The sequence below is a fragment of the Microcaecilia unicolor genome, chromosome 1 (assembly GCF_901765095.1).
Source record: "Microcaecilia unicolor chromosome 1, aMicUni1.1, whole genome shotgun sequence".
Classification (NCBI taxonomy): domain Eukaryota; kingdom Metazoa; phylum Chordata; class Amphibia; order Gymnophiona; family Siphonopidae; genus Microcaecilia; species Microcaecilia unicolor.
Window position 1 is genome coordinate 66,285,627 of NC_044031.1, and position 20,291 is coordinate 66,305,917.

Sequence of the window (20,291 nt, forward strand, 5' to 3'; positions counted from 1 at the left end):
CCTCTTAATCAACCACTCCTATCTCATCAGGCCTGAAGTAATCTGCAATAACATACAGAATTCTGCAATACAATAAACCATGAAACACATCTTTGCTAAAACCAACCAAAACCCCTTACCTTTAATCCACTCCCCAATTACAAATCTTAAAATCCACCCTCATGCCAGTCATCCTTCCCTCTCCCACTGCACATATTTCCCCGAAACCCTTAATATATCCCCTATGCACAAAACGCCTTATCAACCAAGTCTTCAGTGCTTTCCTAACTGCCAACAGATCTAAGAAGTGCCGAATATGCCCTTGTAAGATATTCTAGGCCACAGGGCCCCACCACTGAAAAAACTCATTCACTAATAACTTGTCCTTACTTGCCTCACCATGGAAGTTGGAAAGAATCATATATAAGGAGATAGATCTGTCTGGGGGCAAAATAGCTTTATGAAAATGTAATGGAATAGATCAGATTCAGCACGTGAGAAAAATGGTGAAGAGACATATCAGGTTCAAAAAATGGGCAAGAACAGACTGAGGATTCCAGAAAAATAAGCCCACCCCCTATGGCCCAATGTGGAAGAAGTGATTCCAGCTACAGCAGCATAAAAACACTGAAACATGGCAGTTTGGAAGGAGACATTCCCTAATGGTTAACTATCTCCAAACTATCCTACTGACCCCAACTTCCCTCACCATGCATATTTTTCCAACTTTTTATATATATATATATATATATATATATATATATATATATATATATATATATATATATATATATCGATACATAATACAAGTAGTTAGCTGCAGTATATTAAGAAGACTTAAAATTTTATTTTGCACGAGACGTTTTAAACATACCTTCTCAGTAGATCCAGAAACTATTACTGTTCCCATTTGGTTCATTGCAAGACTGTAGATGGAGTCTTTGTTCCCACTTAAGGAGGATGCTATGATAAAATCATAAAGGCAATATTAGAAGATAGCAAACACAAAAGAAAATGTGCTAAGAAAAATATGAAAAAGAAAAAAATATATATATAATCAGCGTATCTCAAAATATCAACATGCTCTATTCTTGGCTCTCTCTGTCTCCATACGAGTTAATTGCTCTCCCTTCTTTTATACCCAAAGCTATTTATTTGTTGGAATAAAAAATTATGCAGGTTTAACTATGTAACAATTGCCTAAGACTGGAAATTTTGAGGCTCACCCAAGGTTCCTGACTTGTGATTTGAGGGGGGAGTTCGTATTTCCCAAAAGGGATTTTGATGTCAGGTATGCATCCACTTGTGTTAGGGACCAAGAGAAGCTCGGTTTTACTTGGGTTCAGGCAAAGTTTGTTGTGTTTAGCCCATTCTTGAATTGATGTTAGACAGGTAATCAGGTAATTAATTTTGAATTAACACATTTGCTGATGATATATTTTTGTTGATTCCTGTTCATGAACAATATCATCTATTTATAAAAAGGGTATCAGAGATTTTGAAGGAGAATCAATATTGGGCATTCAAAAATAAATTAAACATGGAATAAACACAATTTTTATGGTTCACATGAGGGTTGATAATATTCCATCTTCTATTAGACTGCTAGATGGTACAATTTTTAATATTGACACTGTCAAGAGTATTGGGTGTTTTAATAGACTCACCTTTTGACTTTTGAGCCTCAAGTGAATTCAGCAGTTAAATCTTTATTTAGTTTGAAACAATTGCAGCTTATGTGATCTAATTTCTATCAAAATTATTTTAGAGTGCTTGTTCAGGCGGTAATTTTATCAATGTTGGACTATGACAATGGATTGTATACAGAGTTGTCCTCTAAGATTTAGAGAAAGTTATGTATAATTCAGAATACAGGAGTGAAATTGATTTACCACAAATCTAAATTTGATCACGTGACTCCTTTGCTTTCTGATCTCCATTGGTTGACGATTGATGCCAGAGTTAAATTTAAGGTCTGTTTAGTTTTTAAAACATTAGCTGAAGATGCTCCTGATAATTTCCCTTTATTGATTAACTAGTAAAAAAGCCCCGTTTCTGATGCAAATGAAACGGGGGATAGCAAGATTTTCTTCTGTGTGCATGTGGGGGTGTGTGTGTCCCTGCCCTCTGCCCTCTCTCCCTTCCCCTGTGCTGTCTGTCCCCTCCCCCCTCGGAGTCGAGTCCTTCAGTGTTAAGTTTCCTGCTGTTCTGTTTGTGTTAGAGAGATAGTGAGGGCTTCTGCCCTCTCTCCCCTCCCCCCTCTGAGTCATTCACTGTTACAGAGAGAGCGGTTTGGTTTCGTGCTTTGCTGTGTTTTCCTTCACTGTTTGTGTTACAGAGAGAGCGAGGGCGGGGCAGACACTCATGGGAAAACCGGATATCTCTCCCCCTTCACACTTCCGGCTGGAGGCTTCATTTAGAACGTTGGTGGTGCCTTTTATATATAGAGATATTTTGGGTAATCAAAATAGGACTCGCAGCAATGAGTGGTTGTTATTATCTTTTCCATTTAGTAAAGGCATATTTTATAAGAAGGTTTACGCAGGATCATATTGCTGTTTTGCGGCTAAGCAATCGAATGCTTTACCACTGAATATTCACCAAAGACCTTCTTAAAGTGTATTTAGGAAAAATTTGAAGACTTGGCTTTTCTGAGTACTTGAGTTTATGCATTAAATGCTGTCTGTTTTATTGATGATTGTAACCCACTCTGAACCTGTTATTACAGGGATTTTGCAGGATATAAGACTTTATATTTCAACAATTTTTATTGATAATCCAGCATGTTAAACATTTCCAACAAATTTGGTAATGTAAAGAGAAATATCAAAACATGCTTCATAGGTACAAAATAATAAGATCTAGCATCCAAGATTCAATATTTTCTCCCCTCTCCTCCCCTCCCTCCCAAGTGGTACGGTCACAACTTTAAACATTAGATGGTAATAATACTATAAGCCAGCCAGGACTGGCCAGTAGCTCAAAAGGTATATTGTAACCAGAAAATCTTATTGAATATTAACCCACCCCAACTTTGAAATCTCCCCCCCTACTAAAATCTCCCCCCATCTATGCCCCAGGAGGTCTGTGCTCTTATGACCTCCCAGAACCATGGACGGAAAGCCACTTAAACCGACTCTTATCCCAATCCCCCCTCCCCCTATTATGTTTCAACAATTGTGATTGAGACATTATCAACAAAAAACAAAACACCCACCTAAGGAGTTCCAGCGTGTGCAGCAGGGAGAAAACTTCAGTCAAACGCAGACAGATACAACCGACTGCCAACAGTAAGGGAATAGTTATCTACAGCCTATTCAAAATCAAACTTTTTGATTGAATATATGCATCCCATATTGCCAAAAACGACTTATTTCGCTTTGGAGAGCTGCAAGCTACCCTCCGCTCCAACAGCATCAATGCACGTAAACGGTTTCTCCATGCCCAAAAAGACGGTACTGCTTCACCTATCCATTCACCTAATATGATTCGTTTACCCAAAATTGCCACTTTCCTTATAAAGAGCACTGATTCACGATTAGGGACACAAAAATGTTCATATTTCTCTAAAAGTAGTCCCGCAGGCACCATCGACAAAGAACAGCCCAAAAGCCCTCCCACATACTGTAAAATAGCTGCCTAGAATAGTTGCACCTTTGAGCATTTCCAAAAAGCTTGGAAGAATGAATTAGGGTGTTGCCTACACTTCGGGCAGACCGGTGTATCAACTCCACCAATCTTAAACATCTGCTCCTGTGTAAAATATGTCCTTTGTAATCCCCGATATTGACACTCTCTCAACTCTGCACTGATAGAAATGTCAGGGATCCGTTTAATTAATGTCATGAAATCCAACAGAGAAATAGGCACCCCTAGATCCTGGCTCCATCTCTCCAAAAGAGCCGTCCGAGGACTAACCACCAGCAGCCGCTGTAACTCCTTATACAGAGACAAAACAGAGAGACCACCTTCCCTGAACTGTCCAAAAAATTCCTCTAAATGATGGCCTAAACTAAAAGCCAATCCTCCTCTATCCAGGGAGTTATGATAATGACGTAATTGGAGGTATGCCAGCAAATCTCTAGGTTCCACCCTTCCTTTAGCCTGCAACTGCGCCCAACTGAGCATTCGACCATCATCATCCAACAAGTGCTGCAAAACAATCAACCCTTGCCCAGCCCATCTCCCAAAACTGGCGTTATCCTGTCCCGCAGAAAATTGTAAATTACCTTGAATAGGGATCTGATCTGAAGTTTCCGGATTTCCTCCCAACAGGAGAACCAAATATCTCCACACCTCCCGCAACGGCCAAAGAATTACACTTTGCCGTAATCCCTTTGGTAATGTCTTCCAAGTTCCTTGCAATAAATACTTAACATGCCATGGCACATAATACGCAATTTCAAACTCTATTGGGGTGACGTCTTGCTCACCTAAAAACCATTCTCCAAGATGACGTAACAAACAGGCTTGGCTATACACACGCAAATTAGGTAGCCCCAGACCCCCGTATTCCCATGAACCTATTAAATACTTGAAAGCCATTTTTGGCTTCTTCCCTGTCCAACAAAATTTAGAAAGAAGTTTCCGCAATAAGTGTAAATCCCGCTTCAACAACAGGAGTGGCAATAATTGAAGAGTATAAAGCCATCTGGGAAATAAAACCATATTAAATAACTGTATTCTATCATTCACTGACAGTGGCAGATATATCTACCGTGATACCTGTTCTCTAGTCGAATCTAGAAACCCCTCTATACAGTGGTGTGCTGGTAAATTTTTAACAACAGGCTCTCTCCCCGGTCCACCTCGGCGCCCCCCCCCCCCCCCCCCCCGTCCACCTCGGCGCCCCCACATCCACCTCTGCGCCCCCCCCCCCCCACAAAAAAAAATTGCAGAGCTGGCTATACCGGGGGGGGGGGGGGGGGGGGGCCGCGGCCAACACATTACTCTCTCCAGGAAAAAAAAATTAAATGATCCCAGGTTCCAATCTAATTCATATTTAATATGGGATAAAATGCCATAAGTAAATAAACATAAACTTTTAACGTTCAGCACCTGATTCTCAAAGTGGACATATTCCAAACACTATAATGAAAATAAAATTATTTTTTTTCTACCTTTGTTGTCTGGTGACTTTGTTTCTCTGATCATGCTGGTCCAGTATCTGATTCTGCTGCTCTCTATCTGTTCCCTTGACTCCGTTTCCAGGGCTTCCTTTCCATTTATTTCTTTTCTTTCCTCCTTTCTTCTTCATTTCTGGTCCTCCGCATACTTGACTGTACAGTGGATCCAGCTTCTGCCTATTTTCTCCATCCATGTGCAGTTTCTCTCCTCACTTCCTTTTCCCTCATCTAATCTGCTTCCTCTATCTTCCCTCCATGTCCAGAATTTCTCTTGCTCTCCCCGCCATCCATGTCCTGAAACTCTCCTCTCTCCCCTGCCCCTCTCTATCCATCCATACCCAGCAATTCTCTTCTCTCCCCGCCCCCTCTGCCCATCCATGCCCAGCAATTCTCTTCCCCTGCTTCCCTCTGCCCATCCATGCTCAGCAATTCTCTCCCCTGCCCCCCTCTGCCCATCCATGCCCAGCAATTCTCTCTCCTGCTCCCCTCTGCCCACCCATGCCCAGCAATTCTCTCCCCTGCCTCCCTCTGCCCACCCATGCCCAGCAATTCTTTCCCCTGCCTCCCTCTGCCCATCCATGCCCAGCAATTCTCTCCCCTGCCTCCCTCTGCCCATCCATGCCCAGTAGTTCTCCTCCCTCCCCTGCCCTCCCGCTCCCATCCAGGTTTAGCGATGTCCTTCGCCCCCCATCCTCCCCTGCCGCTCCCATCCGTCCGTTTCAATTACCTGCCTCGAAGCGCCGCATTATCTAAAGCCTGCCTGCTGCCCGTCTCCAGCTGCCTGCCTTCCCTGCTTGCTTCTCAGGAGTTGGTTCGCGCCCTTAGTCCCGCCTTCTGACGTCATTCTGACGTCAATTCCTTTTCCCGCGGCGGGACTAAGGGCGCGAACCAACTCCTGAGAAGCAAGCAGGGAAGGCAGGCAGGCTTTAGATAATGCGGCGCTTCGAGGCAGGTAATTGAAACGGATGGATGGGAGCGGCAGGGGAGGATGGGGGGTGCGAAGGACATCGCTACACATGGATGGAAGCGGGAGGGGAGGTAAGCATGGCGCCCTCCTGCCATGCTTACCTCGTGCAGTGGAAGCCAGCTCGCCCCCTACAACAACCGGCTCGCAAGAGCTGTCAAAATTTAACAAGCGGCTCTTGCGAGCCGGTGCGAGCCGGCTCCAGCACACCACTGCCTCTATATTACACTTGTATAATAATGTGGTCTTATAGCATAGTCTAATCCCCAGGTAGATGAATGAAGTGGATTCCCAACGCAGCGGAAATAACCCTACCCAATCATTTCGCACGGAGTCAGAGGTTGGAAGAGCCAGAGACTTGTCAAGATTTAGTGTTCAGCGCTGCGTGCGGCTGGTAGCGCTATATAAATGTTATTATTATTAGTAATAGTAGTAGCTTAAAACCAGAAAAATCACCATATTCCACAAAACTATCAGTGCTGCCAAAGATCTCTGAGGTTCGGTAATGTGTATTAATATATCATCCGCAAAGGCCTATACTTTGAATTCTTGTGTCCCTACCTTAACCCCTTTAATCTCAGGATTACCCACAATTTCTCTGATCAAAGGATCCAAAGAGAGTACAAACATTAATGGAGATAAGGGGCAACCCTGTCTCGTGCCTCTACCAATCCCAAAGGATGAAGAGAAGACCCCATTTATCCAAATCACTGCCTGAGGTGAGGTATACAAAGTCTGAACTGCCTTAAAAGAAAATCTCCTACACCGTAATGACGCAAAGTATCAAATAAAAACTTCCAATCCACACGATCAAAAGCTTTTTCCGCGTCAAAACTAACTAATAGGGACGGCACCTGTAACCGCTCTACCTGCTCCAGAGAAATAAGAATTTTCCTCATATTCCTCGTGATTGTACGTCCTTGTACAAAGCCCGCTTGCGGCTCAGCTATCACAGAAGACAACACACGAGCCAATCTACATGGTAACATAGTAGATGACGGCAGAAAAAGACCTGCATGGTCCATCCAGTCTGCCCAACAAGATAAAATCATTTGCGCTACTTTTTGTGTATACCTTACCTTGATTTGTATCTGTCATTTTCAGGGCACAGACCATAGAAGTCTGCCCAGCACTAGCCCCACCTCCCAACCACCAATCCTTCCTCCACCCACCGGCTCCGCCACCCAATTTCGGCTAAGCTTCTGAGGATCCATTCCTTCTGCACAGGATTCCCTTATGTATATTTTACTTTTGTTACATTTGTACCCCGCGCTTTCCCACTCATGGCAGGCTCAATGCTGCTTACATAGGGCAATGGAGGGTTAAGTGACTTGCCCAGAGTCACAAGAAGCTGCCTGTGCCTGAAGTGGGAATCGAACTCAGTTCCTCAGTTCCCCAGGACCAAAGTCCACCATCCTAACCACTAGGCCACTCCTCCACTCCTATATATATATATCCCACGCATGTTTGAATTCCGTTACCGTTTTCATCTCCATCTCCAAGTATCCACCACTCTCTCTGTGAAAAAATACTTCCTTTCAGTCTTTGGAATCCTTGGTTGCCCTCCCACTTTTATTTCATTTCAAAAAATACTTCCTGACATTTTTCTTGAGTCTGCCCCCCTTCAATCTTATTTCATGTCCTCTCGTTCTACTGTCTTCCCATCTCCGGAAAAGGTTCGTTTGCGGATTAATACCTTTCAAATATTTGAACGTCTGTATCATATCACCCGTTTCGCCTTTCCTCCAGGGTATACATGTTCAGGTCAGCAAGTCTTTCCTCATACGACTTGTAATGCAAATCCCATACCATTCTCGTAGCTTTTCTTTGAACTGCTTCAATTCTTTTTACATCCTTAGCAAGATAAGGCCTCCAAAACTGAACACAATACTCCAGGTGGGGCCTCACCAAGGACTTGTACAGGGGCATCACCATCTCCTTTCTTCTGCTGGTCACACCTCTCTCTATACAGCCTAGCAACCTTCTAGCTACGGCCACCGCCTTGTCACACTGTTTCGTCGCCTTCAGATCCTCAGCTACTATCACCCCAAGATCCCTCTCCCCGTCCGTACATATCAGACTCTCACCGCCTAACACATACGTCTCTCGTGGATTTCTACTCCCTAAGTGCATCACTTTGCATTTCTTCGCATTGAATTTTAATTGCCAAACCTTAGACCATTCTTCTAGCTTCCGCAGATCCTTTTTCATGTTTTCCACTCCCTCCTGGGTGTCCGCTCTGTTACAAATCTTAGTATCATCCGCAAATAGGCAAACTTTACCTTCTAACCCTTTGGCAATGTCACTCACAAATATAATGAACAGAATCGGCCCCAGCACCGATCCCTGAGGCACTCCACTACTCACCTTTCCCTCCTCCGAGCGAACTCCATTAACCACCACCCTCTGTCGTCTGTCCGTCAACCAGTTCCTAATCCAGTTCACCACTTCGGGTCCTATCTTTAGCCCGTCCAGTTTATTTAAGTGCCTCCTGTGGGGAGGCTATAGCACGTCCATGATTCAATTCTCCAGTTACCCAATCAAAGAATTCAATGAGATTCGTTTGGCACGATTTCCCTCTGGTAAAACCATGTTGTCTCGGATCTTGCAACTTATTGGCTTCCAGGAAATTCACTATCCTTTCCTTCAGTATCGCTTCCATTACTTTTCCAATAACCAAAGTGAGGCTTACCAGCCTGTAGTTTGCAGCTTCTTCCCTATCACCACTTTTGTGAAGAGGGACCACATCCGCCGTTCTCCAATCCCTCGGAACCTCTCCCGTCTCCAAGGATTTATTAAAAAAATCTTTAAGAGGACCCGCCAGAACCTCTCTGAGCTCCCTCAATATTCTGGGGTGGATCTTGTCCGGTCCCATGGCTTTGTCCACCTTTAGATTTCCAAGTTGTTCATACACACTCTTTTCTGTGAACGGTGCTATATCCACTCCATTCTCAAATGTACTTTTGCTAGTCCCTCGTGGTCCTTCTCCAGGATTTTCTTCAGTGAAAACAGAACAAAAGTATCTATTTAGCAAATTGGCTTTTTCTTCGTCATTATCTACATAGCGGTTCACAGTATCTTTTAGTCTCACAATTCCCTTTTTAGCTATTCTCCTTTTACTAATATACCTGAAGAAAGTTTTGTCACCCCTCCTTACATTTCTAGCCATTTGTTCTTCCGCTTGCGCCTTCGCCAGACGTACCTCTCTCTTGGCTTCTTTCAGTTTCATCCGGTATTCCTCCCCATGTTCCTCTTCTTGAGTTTCTCTGTATTTCTCTGTATCTATTTGCCAAAATCTTAGCAAACAACTTAGCTTCTACATTCAACAATGAGATAGGCCGATACGAGGACGGCTGTGTAGGATCCTTCCCCGGCTTCCACAACAAAATGATCTGGGCTAATTGGAAAGTGCTGGGCATACACCCATCCATAATGAACTGCGTAAACAAAGATTGTAACATAGGTACAATGGATGGTGATAAAAGTTTATAAAATTCAGCTCTAAGACCGTCGGGACCTGGTGACTTACATAAAGTACTTTGCTGAATAGCCAAAGACACCTCCTCTTCAGTTATAGGTGCGTCCAGTTTATCCCTATCCTCCTCCAACAACCATGGTAGATCCAAACTATTTAGATATATATCTCCTTCCACCTCCTCCCCCACTGGGCGAGAATATAAACGCTTATAATACCTCAGAATAACCTCTGCAATCTCCGAATCTTCCCTCACCAGAACCCCATCTCCACGATCTATCTGAGATATACTAGGGAACCTTTAGATCCCTTAACTAACTTCGCCAAAAGCTTTCCCGATTTGTTGCCATGACAGTATAGCTGAAATTTGTAATACTGTATCGACTTTACTGCCCGAGCATGGAGCAACTCCCCCAATGCGGTCTGCAAAGCCAACAATGAGCTACGCTGACTCACCGGAGACTTCCCATATTGAATACGCTCCTTAATTAATTGCCTTTCTAGCCTTAAAATTTCCTGGTTTCTTGCCTTCCTCTTGGAAAGCTATAATGTCTCCTCGCAACACCGCTTTAGCCGCCTCCCCAAAAAGTACTGGAGTGTGTACATGCTCTGCATTATTATTTTGATATTCACTCCACTTACGCAACAGATATTTCCGAAATTCAGCATTCCAATACAGATGTACTGGAAAACGCCAGCGAAATGCCTTGTCCCCCACAGAAACCGAGCACCACACCAAAGCATGATCTGACACGCTATAGGGACCAATCCCTGCCTACAAAACTGAAGAGAAAATCGAAGACGAAACCAGCCAGTAGTCAATACGAGACTGAGACCCGTGGGCCCTCGACAGATGTGTGTAGTCCCTTCCGTGGGGTGTAATGTTCGCCAAATATCCAAAAGATGCAACGTAGAACAAAATGGAATGCCCCTATTCGGATTCCCAACATCTCATGCAGAACCGAGAGATCTATCCAGATTTGGATCATGTACTAAATTAAAATCCCCGCCCATAAGAACCGGAATATCCGGCATCCCCAAAATCCTATTTGTGAGTGTTTGGATAAATTTATGATCATACACATTAGGGCCATAGACATTGCACAGGAGCATCTCTCTGTGACAAAGAACAACTTTGACAATGAGAAATGTATCCTTAGGGTCCTTCCAAGTTTGCAAGATTTGGATAGCCAACCCTTCTGGAATAAGATCAACAACCTTACCTTACGGTTCATCACTGGCACCTCCACCAAATCTCCAACCCACCATTTTTTAAATTTAAGGTGCTTTAAAGTTGACAAATGAGTTTCCTGTAAAAACACCAAATCTGCTCTCTGTCGATTCAAAGTCTGCAAATTTTTTTGCCTCTTAATGGGAGACGTTACTCCATTAACATTCCATGAAACTAACTTAATCGGGGCCATGGTTGGTAAAAATGGCAGTACATCCAAAGATCTAATACCTCGAACCAGGTCTCAGGGCCACCCCAGCTTATAGCCCCCTGACCCAAAATTACCGCAACAAAAGACCAGACCTCAGTCTTCTTCCCTGCCACACACGTCTTCCCAGTACACTGTCACCTCCCAACATAATAAAACACCAAAGACAAAAGAAAACCCAAATACCAACCCCATCCCAAAACACTGTCTCCAATCCCACCCTGATTCCCCAGATGCACAGATGAAATTATCTCCTTCCCACCTTCCCTCCCTCGTATCTGCCCTCCCATCACACACCACCCAATACGGGTCAAGGTCTGCGTGGAGAGCACACCCCCAAACCCCCCCCTCTTGTAAATTAGGCCCCATTAAAGTACCAAGAACACATCCAGGTGTAGCACCTATCAAGTACTAACAGCATATAACATTTAACAGCATCAAGTCCCTACACCCCTACATCCACATCCCCACCATGCACCCTCAACTTCACTCACCAGCACTCCACCGTCTAGACCTATTACACACATATCAGCCAAGCCACTTTATCTCTTTGTTCAGATATGGTTACTCAACCCTGACAAAAGCTTTTATATACACACTAGGAAAAAATGCCCGTTTCTGAGCGCAATGAAACGGGCGCTAGCAAGGGGCCCCCTCCCTCCGTCCCTCCGAGCTACTTGCCTTGTTAGTTGTTCGCTGTGGCGTTTCCGTTTCGGCCCTAGAGTGTCATAGCTCCGCCCTCGACGTCATGACGTTTTGACGCGAGGGCGGTGCAGACACTCCAGGGCACACCGGATATCTCGGGCGCCTCAACTTCCATGGAGGCTTCAGGACGTTGGGGTTGCCTTTTATATAGAGAGATTTGGAGTCTGTCTACTACCCCTAACCAGTACCACATCAGCATACCCCATACTTCCAATCAAACCACCAACAGCCTGCATTCTGCTCTATCACAACCAACAAAGGTATTAATCCGCAAACAAACTTTTTCCGGAGATGGGAAGGCGGCAGAACTAGAGGGCATGAAATGAGATTGAAGGGGGGCAGACTGAAAAAAAAATGTCAGGAAGTATTTTTTCACAGAGAGAGTGGTGGATGCTTGGAATGCCCTCCCGCGGGAGGTGGTGGAGAGGAAAACGGTAACGGAATTCAAACATGCGTGGGATAAACATAAAGGAATCCTGTTCAGAAGAAATGGATCCTCAGGAGCTTAGCCGAGATTGGGTGGCAGAGCTGGTGGTGGGAGGCAGGGCTGGTGGTTGGGAGGTGGGGATAGTGCTGGCCAGACTTATACGGTCTGTGCCAGAGCCGGTGGTGGGAGGCGGGGATAGTGCTGGGCAGACTTATACGGTCTGTGTCAGAGCCGGTGGTGGGAGGCGGGGCTGGTGGTTGGGAGGCGGGGATAGTGCTGGGCAGACTTGTACGGTCTGTGCCCTGAAAATGACAGTTACAAATCAAGGTAAGATATACACAAAAAGTAGCACATATGAGTTTGTCTTGTTGGGCAAACTGGATGGACCGTGCAGGTCTTTTTCTGCCGTTATCTTCTATGTTACTATGTTAACCACACCACACCACATTCATATTCCCATTTAATTGCTCAGAGGTGCACCAGTTAAACGGGGCATTTTGGCCCCGCCCACTGTTAACAAAAATATACATTAAAGACAAGCCCAGAAATAATCCAACCAGACTATTAAAACTCGCGTTGAGAACCACTATATCAAACTTCTCCAAACTAACATTCCTGGTTAAAGTACTCATAACATGAAAGAATGTAGAAGGACACTTCGGCGCAGTTTGTGGCAGCCAAGATATAGACTAACAGTACATCTTACAATGATCCTGCCAATTGATGTTAACTTAGAGTCATGCCCACATTGTCTGAATAGGTCCATGTGGATACCTCCAGTAAAGTGGCCAAAGACGAAAATCTTATGAAAAACATTCCGTCCCGACCTACTGCTTCACAGGCGCACCTTACAAGCACCCCCTACTGTAATCCAACAAACTGTCAACAACTCATATGTATGTCCACAGCTTCCTTACTAGCCTGCACTAGTATTCATGGTTGACTGCTCAAGGGCGATAAAGGTTAAAGAAACGCCTTCGCCCCATCTGCCGTATCAAAAATTTGCAGTTTCCCCGATGTGAACACCTTCAGACGTGCTGGATATAACAGGGCAAACTGAATATGTCTTCGATGCAGTTCCCAACAGATCGGAGCATACGCCTTCCGCAACAGAGAGACTCTAGATGAAAAGTCTTAAAAACACAGCACTGGCTTATTTTCAAACGTAAATGACCCCCTTACTCCGAATAGCACGTAAAATTGCAGTTTTATGAACAAAGTTCAGGAGTTTAAAGATGACAACTCGAGGCCGTGCCTCTGTAGGCCTCCGTGGGTATAGTCGATGTGCTTTTTCAATATGCAGCACTCCCGCTTCCGATTGTAACTGCAAACTGGTGACCAACCAGGATTCCAAAAATCCCCGAAGCTCCGACTCAGCAATCTTTTCGGGCAAATCTACCAAACGCAGGTTCCCCCTTCGCGACCTGTTTTCAAAGTCGTCCAGCTTGTCCTCCAAGGTACGCACCTTTCTATGCAGTTCCTACCCGTAACCTCCGCTCTCAAGACAAATCCCTCCTCTCAGTACCCTTCTCCACCACCGCCAACTCCAGGCTCTGCCCTTTCTGCCTCGCCTCACCCCATGCTTGGAATAAACTCCCTGAGCCCATATGCCAGGCCCCCTCCCTGCCCATCTTCAAATCCTTGCTCAAAGCCCACCTCTTCAATGTCGCCTTCGGCACCTAACCACTACACCTCTATTCAGGAAATCTTGACTGCCCCAACTTGACATTTCGTCCTTTAGATTGTAAGCGCCTTTGAGCAGGGACTGTCCTTCTTTGTTAAACTGTACAGTGCTGCGTAACCCTAGTAGCGCTCTAGAAATGTTAAGTAGTAGTACTGCACCCTGTCCTCCAAGTCCGATACACGATGACAATATGCTGTAAATTCTCCCTTTAAACATTCTAGCCGACCATCCACGATGTCGAGCTTATCGGTGATACCCTGCAAGCACTTATCCAACGACGTATTAATAGCCTGTTTCACTTCTGTCACAATCTCTGCAACCCTCTGAAAATAACTTCTTTGAGGTTTGGGCCCAGGAGCGCACTCCACCAACGCCCACTTACTAGCACGGCATCACGTTAGGATATAAGACTTTAATAGCATAGCATTTGGGGAGTAGAAATACAAGGGAGCAGTATGTCCTAGGAGATGAGAGGCCGATATGCACAGACCGGGAGAGGGACCTTGAGGTGATGGTGTCCGAAGACCTTAAAGCAAAAAAACATGTGACAAGGTGATGGCCATAGCCAGAAGGATGCTAGGCTGCATCGAGAAAGGCGTAACTAGAAGAAGAAAGGAGGTACTGATGCCCCTATACATGTCACTGGTGAGGCCCCAGTATTGTGTTCAGTTTTGGAGGCCATATCTTGTTAAGGATGTAAAAAGACTGGAAGCAGTCCAGAGGAAGGCGACAAAAATGATATGGGGCTTATGCAATAAGATGAATGAGAAGAGACTGGACGATCTGAATATGTAAAGCCTAGAGGAAAGAAGGGACAGGGGAGATACGATACAGACATTGAAATACTTGAAAGGTATTAATATAAAAACAAATATTTTCCAGAGAAGGGGAAATGGTAAAACTAGAGGACATGAGCTGAGGTTGTAGGGTGGTAGACTTAGGAGTACTGTCAGGAAATTCTTTTTCACAGAGAAGGTGGTTGATGCCTGGAATGTCTTCCCAAGGGAGGTGGTAGAGACAAAAACAGCAATGGAATTCAAAAAGGCATGGGAGGAACACAGAGGATCTCTAGAAAATGGATAGTATAAAAAAAAAAACACCTTAAATGGCTGCATATGTGTGGATGTATGAGCGACGCTTGGATGGCGACTCCGGCTGTGAAGAACTAAGGCCAGTGCCAGGCAGATTTTGTAGGTCTGTGTTCTGTATATGACAATCCAGTTTAGGGTGGGCTGGAAAGGGCTTCAACAGTGACTTCAGTAGCTGGAACTGAGGAGAATGCTAGGCAGACTTTTAAGGTCTGGGTCCTGCAAATGATAAGACGGATTTGGATAGGCTGGAGTGGGCTTTCATGGCAATTCCGGTAGTTGAAACATAAGAAAAGAGCTGGGCGGACTTCAATGGTCTATGTTGCAGACACACCAAAGAAAGGCCATGATCAAGTATATAATATCAGGTTCATTGTTGATTTAATCATGAATTGATGAGTGTAACTGTTGGGCAGACTGGATGGACCATTCAGGTCTTTATGTGCCATCACTTACTATGCTATTGTATTAAGGATTGAAAAGGATATTTTAAAATTTAAGGAAGAACTAGACAGGGTACAAAAGAAACATACACAAAAATAAATGCATTATTATTCAAACAGGCATATAATAGGAGCATGTAACTTACAGAAACCTAGCAAAATGAAGGCAGGTAAAGACCATATGGCCTATCCAGTCTACCATCTACTACTCCTTCCTCTACCTTAGAGATCCAATGTACTTGTCCCAACTTATACATTTTAATAATTCTTACTTAAATGTAGAGATGTATATTAATTAGGTTATGATGCGCAAGTAAACCAACATTTAGATGTTCATATCGAATAAATGTTTAAAACTCAAATTTTATAAAGCCAGGATATAAATGTCTAAATTGCATGCATGTGGTAAGGGGGAATGCTTGGGCAGGACTAGGGTGGGTTAAAGAATAAAAAGTAAATCCCCAATTTCAAAATGAGAATGCATGTCTATATCTGAAAAGGTTACTATTGGGATTTACAGTGGCTACTGGCTACCTGGGACATCGACAAATTGGTTTCAGAAACATGCTTGAAGTAAGCAGCATTCTCCTGCCCCCTTCCTCCCAAATACAAAATTAGCAAGGGATATCCAAATTCTGTGACAGCTTAGGACAAATAAACTTTTATGTTCTAAAATGGCTAACAAACGTTTATGTTCCATCACATGAATATTTTATGTTGCCTTTTCAGAACATATACTTATATGCCCATTTTGGCCCCACTGATATTTTAGATGTTCATGTTTCTAAAATGGATGTTCCTACCACACATAACCAGCGTATAACATTTCTACATTTATTTTTAACAAGCTCTACGCCAGCAGATTCTGCTCTAAAATACTAGTGGAACTTGAAATGTCCAGACCTGCATGTCTCAATTCCAATTTGTACGTCCTTTTGAAATGCACACCATGTTACCTGTTTTGTATATGTGATTGTTGGTACAGTATTATCTGGCTACATGTTGTATGTCTAATCTGATTGTTTCCTACACTGAGTTGTGAGCTGCTCAGGAACCCCTGACAAGCAGCATATAAATATTTTTAAATAAACACATAAGTAAAATACTATCCTGCTTATAATCGAACGAGAAAAACGCCCAAGAGCCGACCTAAATCGGGAGATGGACGTTAATCTCACAAAAACGAGTAAATCCATATAATCGAAAGCAATGTTTCAGTGCGTCCGTGTCGCTCGTACGTGGACGTAAAAACGCCCAAATAAGAGGCTTGTCGGGGGCGTGTTAGGGGCGGTGATACGACGTGGACGGGTACAACGTATAACGAATAGCGAAAGGGCTCTGGTTGAGCGGGAAGATGGGCGTAATATGATGGACCCGAAATAAAAGCGACCAGAGCAAGGGGGAAAGCGTCTTTAGACTCATTAGCGATTGTGTGTAGTTGGAGAGTGGCGATATTGTTGGTGGAAGAGCTGAAGTGGTGGTTGCAGAGAGAAAGCCGAGCGTGTTCAGTACCTGTGACGGTCGTCTGTGTGCCCTGCCTCTTTTTGTGTCTTACCCTTTCACCGTTCCTTACTCCTACTCCTTTGCTCTATCGCCCCTTCCCCTCCCTCTCCCCCTATCCCTCCCCATTCACTCTTCCCACGTGTATACTGTATTCCCTGACCTCCGTTTGTCTCTGTGTGCCTGTACTGTTTGGCGAGTGAGTGGCCAGAGGGGCGTAGTGCCTGGAAGTGACAGATCTGTGTGTGTTGCTGTTTGACTACTAGTCCTAATACTTGCACTGGTGGTGGGGATATGGATGCACTTAATGCACTTGTGGCATTCATGCTACATGAAGAGGCCACCCACCGCAGGAGGTATTCACGGCCCCGAGTGTTTAGGCCCCGCACCACCTTCCTACAACTCACTGACCAGCAGTGTCTAACAAGGTTCAGGTTTGATAGGGCCACCATTCGTCAGCTGTGTGAGCAGCTGAAACCCCTCCTTCAGCCCCAGACACGTAGGAATAACCCCATCCCTGCCCACCTCAAAATCACTTCCGCTCTCTCTGTCCTGGCCACTGGCAGTTTTCAATCCGTATTAGCTGCTAACACAGGCCTCACCCAGGCTTCTATTTCACACTGTCTCACCCAGTTCCTGGATGCCTTCATAACTCACACCTCACACTACATCACTTTCCCCACCACCCCCCAGGCTCTGCACAACAACATGGCCACCTTCTATGCTGTTGCTAGATTCCCCTCGGTCATCGGTGTGATAGACTGCACACACGTAGCCCTCAGACCCCCCCGGGCACACGAAGCCACCTACAGAAATAGGAAGGCATTTCATTCTATGAACATGCAAGTTGTATGTGATGCCCAGGGGGAGATATTAGACGTGTGTGCCAGGTACCCCGGCTCCAGCCACGATGCCTACATCCTACAGCACTCGGGCATCTTCCGCAGGTTCGAGCGAGGGGAGTTCATTGGTGGATGGCTACTAGGTAAGTGCAACATGCATGTACCACCCATACTAGACCTCCTCCACTGGGCAACCCTCCGCCCTGGCTTCCTCCACCACAACCCACTATCCAATTCCCCCCGCCCCCCCTGTACCTGCTCCAAGCGATACACACTCATCTATCTCATTCTGCTTTTCTGCAAAGGTGACCGAGGCTACCCGCAGAGGACATGGCTCATGACCCCCCTGATCCACCCACAACCAGGGCCAGAAGAAACCTACAACAGGAAACATCGCAGCACCCGGGGGATCATTGAGCGCACCTTTGGTTTATTGAAAAACCGCTTCCGCTGTCTGGACCGGTCTGGAGGAGAGCTGCTCTACAGTCCAGAAAAGGTGGCCAAGATCTTTGTGGCGTGCTGTATGTTACACAATTTGGCCCAGCGCAGAGGACAGCCTCTCCCAGAGGAGCCACAGCCACCACCAGAAGAGGCCCCAGATGAGCTGGAAGAGGAGCCCCCTCCACCCCCAGCCCACAGAGCAGAGCTCAATGCCTACCAGCTTGGCATAAGAGCAAGACAAAGACTCATTGAAACAAGTTTTAGGTGAATGTAAGTGAGCATTTATTTTTTACATACAGTGCATATGTGTTTGGTGAACCCCACCACCACCACCACCACCCCCCCCCTCCCACACCCACCCCCCTCCCACCAACCCTCACCCTACAGCATGTCCCATCATTTTCCCCTTCCCTTCCCCCGTCCCCTCCTACCCCTCCCACGCCCTTCCTTTGCAGCTGGTGCTGCACGGGAAGTCTCTTCCCCCTCTTCGGAGCTGCTGCTCCCAGTGTCCTCCTCCCTATCCCCACGGCAGCCTGCGGCTTCGGCTGCACCGTGGAAATCGGGCCACCTTCTTGGTTGTAGTGGTCTGGCCACAGGACCCAGAATGGGAGCAGCAGGAGTGGGTGCGGAGGCTGAGGAGCGCAATGCCCACCTCTTAGCTGGTGGTTGCTGGTGGTCAGTGGAGGAGGAGGTTGATGGCAGGGGCTGCTCCAGCAGCACGGGGGCTGGAGTAGGCGCGGTGCCCTGAGGGTGCAGGTGTTGGATGCTCTGCTCCAGCCGTCTCAGTTGCTGGAGCACCTCCTGGTGGCCTTCACGTTGCGCCTGGAGGAGTTCTTGGTGTGCTCGCTGCTGTGCCTCCAGTGCTTGGCGCTGCAGCTCCAGTTTCTGCTGGCGGTACTCCTCCAAGCGCACGTTGTGGCGGAGTAGTTCCGTGGCCAGCCGCAGGAGTTGCCTCCTTTGGGCGGATGGCCTCTGGCGGGGAGCTGGGCCCTCCTCCTCCTCACCAAAGTCCTCCGGTGCTGGAGGTGCGGCCTCTGCTGGTGCAGGTGGTGGTGGTGGTGGCAGAGCCTGGACAGCCGGTGCAGGTGGTGGTGGTGGTGGTGGCAGAGGCTGGACAGCCGGTGCAGGTGGTGGTGCTGGCAGAGGCTGGACAGCCGGTGCAGGTGGTGGTGGTGGTGCTGGCAGAGGCTGGACAGCCGGTGCAGGTGGTGGTGGTGGTGCTGGCAGAGGCTGGGGTGCAGGTGGTGGTGCTGGCAGAGGCTGGACAGCTGGTGCAGGTGGTGGTGGACGCGGAGGATGCACAGCTGGTGCAGGTGGTGGAGGCTGGACTGCAGGCTGTGGAGGTTGAGGCTGGACGGATGGTGTAGGGCGTTGGCCTTGCAGGCCACTAGGGCCAGCCTCCTCTGAGTCTTCACCTGTATAGCACAAGAGAGGAATAGTGTTGGTGCAAATAACCCACTTTTGTCTTTCAGCATTCATATACATTGGTATGTCCCCCAACCTGATGACCCAGCAAAGAGATGGTGAGGAGAAATGGAATTGACACGGGTACAAAAGAGAGAGGCCCGCAGGCAGCTGGGTAGAGGTGGTGGATGAGCAGCCATGAGAAGGACACCACTCACAACGCTGTGCACAAGCTGTTAGTTGTATAATTGTTAAATTGAACAACATTGCAGCATGTGTTGTGTTACTACTGACTTGCTAAACTGCATAGAACTGCTTTATGACCCCCATTACAGGCTCCTTCAGTTGAATGCATGTGTCCCTCACTCAGTAGAACACAGAGGTCACAGGAGGAACTAGGCACAGTTTGGTAAAATGGGAAAATAGGAGGGAGTAGTAGGGAAGGACGGCCCCCAGAGTTCTGCCACAGTAGTAACCTACACACACCCATAGGAGCCAACTGGAAAGTAGTATTGGGGGTGCTAAGCCCAGTGACCAACACTCCTCCCTGCACAGCTACATGATCTTTCCTCAATATTGGGGGTGCTCACACACACACACAGCACCCACCCTGTCTGCTTGCTCCTATAACACACATGACCACTACCACTACTCAAATAGAGCTTACAATTAATTCTATAAATATGGGCACACAGGACAAGTAAGAGGAAACCCAATCACAATGGTAGGGATAGGGAGTAAGGGTAGAGAGCTAGTGAGTAGGGGTTACCAGGT

General features: G+C 46.1%; 1 protein-coding gene across 2 annotated transcripts in view; it reads right to left on the bottom strand.

The window, feature by feature from the left end:
* The window catches only part of WDR48 (WD repeat domain 48), a 148,073-nt gene that overhangs the window by 86,972 nt on the left and 40,810 nt on the right, over positions 1 to 20,291 (bottom strand). For both annotated transcript variants that reach the window (XM_030198107.1, XM_030198115.1), the window contains exon 6: positions 854 to 942. In XM_030198107.1, the coding sequence (XP_030053967.1) occupies positions 854 to 942 (89 nt within the window). The remainder of the gene's footprint in view (positions 1 to 853; positions 943 to 20,291) is intronic.